At 50.2% G+C, this 7,549-nt stretch overlaps 1 protein-coding gene across 2 annotated transcripts in view; it reads right to left on the bottom strand.

The window, feature by feature from the left end:
• Positions 1 to 1,898: 1,898 nt before the first annotated feature.
• The window catches only part of LOC132536433 (CTP synthase 2), a 30,682-nt gene continuing 25,031 nt past the window's right edge, over positions 1,899 to 7,549 (bottom strand). For both annotated transcript variants that reach the window (XM_060184298.1, XM_060184297.1), the window contains 4 exons: positions 5,510 to 5,626; positions 5,175 to 5,258; positions 3,272 to 3,352; positions 1,899 to 2,070 (listed from right to left, as the gene is read on the bottom strand). In XM_060184298.1, coding sequence (XP_060040281.1) covers positions 1,915 to 2,070; positions 3,272 to 3,352; positions 5,175 to 5,258; positions 5,510 to 5,626 — 438 coding nt within the window. In that variant the 3' untranslated portion in view covers positions 1,899 to 1,914. The remainder of the gene's footprint in view (positions 2,071 to 3,271; positions 3,353 to 5,174; positions 5,259 to 5,509; positions 5,627 to 7,549) is intronic.

The raw sequence follows: 7,549 nt of genomic DNA, 5'->3' as shown, positions 1-7,549 counted from the left end.
CTGGGCCAGTGTGTTGCTATCTTTCCCTTTCTCTCTCTCCCTCTAAGACAAAACAAAACATGTTGACCCAGGAGCAATGTTCCTGCACAAAGTCTTTGTGCCACAAAAAGACTGCAAGGTGGAAAAACGGGCCAGGCGGTGGCACACCTGGTCAAGCACAGGCATTACGGTGCACAAGGACCCAGGTTCAAGCCCCTGGACCCTACCTGCCGGGGGAAAGCTTCACGACTAGTGAAGCAGAACTGCAGGTATCTCTCTGTCTCTTATCTTCTCTATCTCCCCCCATCAATTTCTCTCTGACTCTATCCAGTAATATATTTTTAAACCCTTAAAATTAATAAATAAATGTGGACATGGGGCCTCTGGCTCTCCTGGTAGAGCACATGCCAGGCTCAAGCCTCCAGCACCAGGGAAAGCTTCATCAACAGTGCTGTAGTGTCTCTCCTTTGCTCTGTTTCTCCATTCCAAGATTTTAAAAGATGGGGCAACAACAACAAAAAGTGTGTCAGGAATGGCAAAAGCTCAGAAAGTGTCACTGGGTAAAAATAAAGAGATGACGAGACAAGAGAAACACCACACATGAAGAGATTTCCTTTAAAAATGTTAACCAAGGGGGGTATGGATCGGCCTGTCAACGCCCATGTTCAGCGGGGAAGCAATTCCAGAAGCCAGACCTTCCACCTCCTGCATCCCACAATGACCCTGGGTCCATACTCCCAGAGGGATAAAGAATAGGGAAACTATCAGGGGAGGGGATGGGATAAGGTGGGAATTGTGTGGAGTTGTACCCCTCTTGTCCTATGGATTTTGTCAGTGTTTCGTTTTTATAAGTAAAAATTTTTTTAAAAAGTAAATAAAAAAATAATCCAAACACTGAGTCAGAGTCACAATAATACAAATAAAAATAGTTATGAAGTTAAAAAAAAAGTTAGCCAAGACAAAAAAAATGTTAGCCAAGCTTTTCAAACCTGAACAGGGAGGGGTCTAGGCGGTGGCACGTATGGTCACCTACAAGGACCCAGGTCCAAGCCCCCAGTCCCCACCTGCTTCCACCGGGGAGGCTTCACAAACAATAAAGCAGTGCTGCAGTGTCTCTCTCTCCTCTCTATCTCTCCTTCCCCTTTCTCTCTATTAAATGAAAGAAATAAACTGAAAAATTATTAAAAAGAAAAGCAAAACAAAAGAAATCTTATGACATATAAAACTTTTAAAAATCCAGAAACTGGACCACGTGGGACATGTGCCCTAGCCAGGTTCGAGCCCCCAGCCCCTACTATGATATTGTAGCAAGATCCAGTGTTTCTGGGGTGTCATATCCATCTGTCTACAAAAATCTACCTGGGGCGATGAAGCTCCGGTGGCAATAACAACAATAAAACTTAAAAACTGAGAAAAAAAATTAAAATCCTTTCAGAATATATATATATGTCAGAGCTGGAGAGATAGCTCACCAGATAGGGGCCCGCACTGTGCCCCAGCACAAGAAAAGTGCCACAGCAACCAAGGAAGCTTCCACTCTCTGATGTCTCTCCTCTCTGGCTCACATTCTCCCCGCCCCCCTTGACAAATGTCCACGTGGCCCACAATAGTGAAGCCATACACACAAGACCCTAATTCGGTAGGGGAGGGGAGGGGAGGGGAGGGGAGGGGAGGGGAGGGGAGAAGAAGATCATGAATCATTCTGGAATCTAAATTCCTCCAACACACTTTGGCTTTTCCTAGAGCAAAGTCAAAGGCCCTGGAAATCTGGAAAGAACGCAGCAAGATCCTCAGGCGGTGTGCGAAGAGTTTTAGTGTTCCAGGCCAAAGCACAGACGTGCAGAAAGGCCAGCAGACACGGTGCGTTCGTGTGCAAGTGGCAGGGCCGCCCCACAGCCGCACACTGGTCAGGGGCAGATCGGCCGTTCCTCTCACCTACCTGTCAGCCATATTTCTCCACTTCAAAAGCAAGCTGCTTGTAGAATCGCTAATGGGCAGACTCAGTCTCTCTTTGAAATAACTGATGACGCCTTGCTCCTCCAAAATCATAGGCACTCGGTAAGTGGAAGCCACGTCGTGGACACTTATCACCTGGTTAAGAATGAGAAAGTACCGCGTTGACATGGAGAGACTCCAAGACTCAAAGTATCAGCCCAGACTCAAGAGAGGTGGCGGCTGTTCACGCTAATGGAGCCCAGGACCCAGCAAGAGTGAGCACTGACACAAGTTTACAGAATATTTTTTTTTTGCCTCCAGGGTTATCGTTGGGGCTCAGTGCCCGCACCACGAATCCACTGCTCCTGGAGCCTATTTTTTCCCATTTTGTTGCCCTTGTTGTTGTGCTTGTTGTAGTTGTTATTATTGTCATATCTGTTGTTGGATAGGACAGTGAGAAATGGAGAGAGGAGGGGAAGACAGGAGGAGAGAAAGACAGACACCTGCAGACCTGCTTCAGCACTTGCGAAGTGACCTCCTGCAGGTGGGGAGCCGGGGGCTCGAACCGGGATCCTTACATCGGCCCTTGAGCTTTGTGCCGTGTGCGCTTAACCTGCTGTGCTACTGCCCGACTCCCAAAACATTTTTTTAAAATATCTATAACATAACGGTTCTGCAAAAGCCTTTCATGCCTGAGGCTCTGAAGCCCCAGGTTCAATCCCCAGCACAAGCATAAGCCCGAGCCGAGCAGTGCTCTGGTCAAGTTAAATAATAATTAATAACAATAATAATGTTATGAAAGACCAGAGCACTACTCGGCTCTGGCATAAGATGGTGCTAGGGATTGGACCTGGGACCTCTGGGGCCTCGGGCATGCAAATTCTGCGCTCTAACACGCTATTCCCCAGGCCCTAGAAAGACCCCGGGGCCTCAGTTTTCTCCCTGCAGAGCCGTGGACGCTGTGGGGTACAGTAAGCTCGAGAGCACACAGCTGGTGTGTGTGAGGGCTGCCACCTCACCGCTCAGGAGACCTGGGGGCGTGGGGGAAGAGGAGAAAGAGAGACAGCATGGCAGCACTCCGCCGCTCACGGAGCCTCCCCTGGTGCCCACGCTGACGTTCCCGTGTGGCGCCAGGAGCTCAAGCTCAGGTCCTTGAACACGACAAAGCTCTGCACTCCACCCCAAAATCAAAGGACTGAACCAATCAGCCCGGAGGCAGCAGAACCGTGCATTAAGGAGGTGCTGGTCCCATATTTGAAGAAGAAAAAAAAAAAAGTTTTACGGTCATTAAAGCAGCACACAAGGCAGCACGGGCAGATGCACTTGTGAGGCACTGAACTCCGACAGCAGTGCCCACCTGCTCAGGGCTCACGTGGCAAAACATGGAGATCTTCTCCTTCACGGCCATATGGATGGGCGTAGCGCTGCGGCAGACGATCTGTCAGAGGAAGAGAAGCACAGGTCAGTGGGAAGCAGCCATCCTCACGGCCTTTGAGGATGCTCTGGCGACCTCTACAAGAGGGTGCAACACAGGGTTCTTATAAATGGAGCTGATGTCAAACCAAACTCAGCACAAACCAACTGGGAAGATCTCGCGATGTCAAGGCGTCTCTGGGGAGCAGAGTCGGGCTGAAGGTGGTTTCTATACAAATACAAGCCGAGGGCCAGGAGGTGGCTCGTCCGGTAGAGTGTATACCTCACCATGCCCGAGGCCCTGGGTGAGGATCCCAGAACCACACGCGAGGACTGTGGACGGTACCAGGTGGAGTGGTATTGTGATGTCTTTCCTTTCTGTCTCTCCCTCTCTCCACTTTCTCCTACTCTCTCTGTATAAAAAAATAATCAAGTGCTGTGGTATCTCTCCTTCTTCTCTGTCTCTCTTCCCCCTTCTCTGAGATAAAAGGAATATGAAAAAGGGGGCACAGACAGAAACATGACAGCCTCCCAGGCTGCTGAGCAGGGCTGCATGTGTGCGAGGCCCTGACTTCATTCTCCTGGTGTCCTATTTCTGAAATAAGTATAATTACGTGCTGGGAGACAGCATAATGGTTATGCAAAGAGACATTTGTGTCTGAAGCTGCCAAGTTCCAGGTTCAATCCCCCGCACCACCATGAGCCAGAGCTGAGCAGTGCTCTGGTGTGTCTCTCTAGCTCTCTCTGGATTTCTCACATTAAAATAATCTTTAAGAATATTTCATGTACAAGGCCAGGAAAACACTTTGGCCTGTAAAAAAAATAAAATAAAATAATATATATATTTGATGGAAAAATAAAAATAATTAGCTCTGAAAAGGTACTTTTAAAAAAGGTTTTAATAACAAATACATTTAAAAAAATAAAAGGGGAGTCGGGCTGTAGCGCAGCGGGTTAAGCGCAGGTGGCGCAAAGCACAAGGACCGGCATAAGGATCCCGGTTCGAACCCCGGCTCCCCACCTGCAGGGGAGTCGCTTCACAGGCGGTGAAGCAGGTCTGCAGGTGTCTATCTTTCTCTCCCCCTCTCTGTCTTCCCCTCCTCTCTCCATTTCTCTCTGTCCTATCCAACAACGACAACAACAATAATAACTACAACAATAAAACAACAAGGGCAACAAAAGGGAATAAATAAAAAAAATAAAATATTAAAAAAAAAGTAAATAAAAATAAAAACAGGGATGGGAGAGACCATAGTGGTTCTGCAAAAGACTTGCAGGCCTGAGGATCTAAAGCGCCAGGTTTGATTCCCACACGACCAATAGGCCAGAGTTGAGCAGTTCTCTGGTCTAAAAATAACAACAACAATAATAATAACAAAAGTACAAGAGCAGAGCTCCATTTAGGGCTGGCAAGCTTTCTCTCTAACAGCCAGATGGCCAGTATTCAGGCTCTTGCAGTCACCCTGGCAGCTCCAAGTCCACCAGGCTGGGCTCACTGAGGGCGGGCGGCCTGCAGGGCTGACCGGCCGGCCCTGAGGTGAGCTAGTGGCTGTCCTGCTCTGAACAGGAGCTGAGAGCGCTCGGCCTCGCTGGCTCACAGGAATACTTCCAAGGTCACCGCAAGGTCATCTGCAAGGTGACCTTCCTGCCCAGCTGGCAACATGGCCCATCAGGTGAAGGTCTGGAAAAGAACAGGCAGCCAACAGGCAGTGCTGAAAGACAAGGGAAAGGGCTTCTGCAGAGGTCCAGACACACAGGTTCGTTGTCAGAGGGGCCGCCGGACATCCAGAAAGAACTGAGAAACAGAATGCCCTATTCCGGAAATGTCCCCCCTCTCCCAAACTCACCAGATCAGGAGACAGGCCTAAGCCTCTCAGCATGCGGACACTGTTCTGTGTGGGTTTGGTTTTCTGCTCTCCCGTGGCGCTGGGCTAAAAAGAAACAGGCCACTGTGACCACGTCCGGGTAATGCCTGAATCCCCAGCTTCAAATGTGAGCTGGAGAGAAGGCTGGGGAGACAGCACAGTGGTGGCACACAGGACTTGCACACAAGTGGTCTCGGCGTTAGTCCCTGGCACCACCGCCGAGGGCCAGAGCTCAGCAGCGTAGTGGTCCGACACAAACAAACTTGGACTGAATAGAAAATCAGAGGAAGGCGCATGGAAGTCTCTGGAAAGCTTACCTGTGGGATCAGGCTGACGTGGATGTTGCAGAAATTCTCTCGTTTGGCCTTGAACTGGAACTGCCTAAAGGCTTCCACAAATGGCATTCCTTCAATGTCCCCAATGGTGCCACCCAGCTGGGGATGGGGGAGAGACACATGTGACCTTCCACGATGCAGACCAGCAGAACACTTTTCTCAGAAGCGAGCATTCTCACTCCACACGTATCCGTACACACACACACACACACAGAGAGAGAGAGAGAGAGGGAGAGCGAGCTTGCACACGGCCAGCTCAACAGTCTCCTCACAGTGCTGCGGTGATGAGAACCCACCACGAGTGCTCAGCCCCACAGGCATTCTGAAACAAGTCACAGAAAAAGCCACGAGAGCACGCCAGCCAGTGCAGTCTCTGAAGAAAATGGAGCCTGGTTCACAGTGTGCTTCCCAGAGGGACCTCGCTGCTGCGGGCCAGACTGCAGCTGCACCCAGCCATCCTCCCCACACTGCGTCCTCAGGAGACTTCTCCAGCGGCCCGACGCCTGCTGGGACAGTGCCTCTCAGCTCTACAGGCGACGATCCCAGCATGGTTTTGGCTACCTGACTCAAGTCTCCATGCAGCCCTGCCCCACTCTGCCCAGCACAGCCCGGCTTTGGCACCAACTCGTCCTTGCCATCTCAAAGACTCAACAATTAGCACAGTTGGCCGTGGCCCAAACTGGACCCCGGGTCTCCCCACCCTGGGCGCTTCCTTGTCTGAACAAATACCACCTCCTCCCCTCTCTGGCTCAGGCAAATGGCTACAAGTTCCCCTCCAGCCAGTCCATTGGGGGGAATGGGCAAGACCACCTGACCAACTGCCCACTTCTCTCTCTCTCTCTCTCTCTCTCTGCCTCCAAGGTTACTGTTGGGGCGCAGTGCCAACACTACAAATCCACTGCTCCTGGCTGACTTTTTTTCTATTTTATTGGATAGGATAGAGAAAAATTGAAAGGAGGGGAAGAGAGAAGAAGGGGAGAAAGATGAACACCTGCAGACGTGCTTCACCACTGTGAGGCGACCTCCTTGAAGGTGGGGAGCTGGGGGCTCGAACCAGGATCCTTGTGCGGGTCCTCGCGTTTCGTACTATATGTGCTTAACCCAGTGCGCTACCAGCTGAACCTTCCACTGCTCTCTAGCGCCTGCTAGCCCTGAGGGACCCAGCGTCTGCATGAGACTTTTGCATAACCATTACGCTCTCTCCCCAGCTCTCTCCTTCACCGGCTGGCTATGCCCGTCTCGTCTCTGCCCTTCAGCCTGGGGGGCCAGATGCCGACCACCCACCCAGAAGCCTGGCTGTGCCCTCCCTAGTCATTCAGCATGAGGGGGGGGACTGTAACTTCACTCAGTTCCTTCCTGTCTCCCTCCCCATCAGGTCATCGGCCTCCCAAGGCAGGAAAGCTTCTACCCAACCAGCAGTCTTGGCCTGCAGGTGGCACCGGGGCAGAACAGAAGGGTTTCAAATCCAGCACAAGCCTTAGTGAACGGTCTTCTGCTACCATAACTGCGATGGAACCAAACCAACAAGTCTCAGGACTACATGGCTATGGAAGCGACCAGTCTTTGCTGACAGGAACTCAGAAAACAGAGCACAGTCAAAATCAAGTGCCCAGGACGTGAAACAGATAGAAATATAAGGCCATTCTGTAAAAGAATGACAGGCTGATTTATGTATGGACAGTTAAGAACTACCACATGCATTAGGAAACTGGTGAGGGGGAGACAAGGGGTGTAGTTATAATGCACCAGAATTAAATGGGTTAAACGTTTTATAGGGAGAAAAAAAAAAGTCAGCAATTAAACTAGACCTGTTTTCCCCAATGGAATTCAAATGAGAATCCCAGACAGCAAATGCTTTAAATATTATTCGCTCCTGCCCTCGTGTGGCCAATACCGGTACTGCAATACTCGCCAATTGGAAAGGCCACTTAACCTGATCAGAATATTTTGGTATTATGATAGAACACAGTCTTGAGTTTATTTCCCTGCATAACAGAGAAAGCATAACCCAAAATATTTTAA

This window comes from Erinaceus europaeus, unplaced genomic scaffold (assembly GCF_950295315.1).
Source record: "Erinaceus europaeus unplaced genomic scaffold, mEriEur2.1 scaffold_949, whole genome shotgun sequence".
Classification (NCBI taxonomy): Eukaryota; Metazoa; Chordata; class Mammalia; order Eulipotyphla; family Erinaceidae; genus Erinaceus; species Erinaceus europaeus.
Note: the sequence above shows the minus strand (reverse complement) of the source record. Positions and strands in the feature narration are given on the sequence as shown.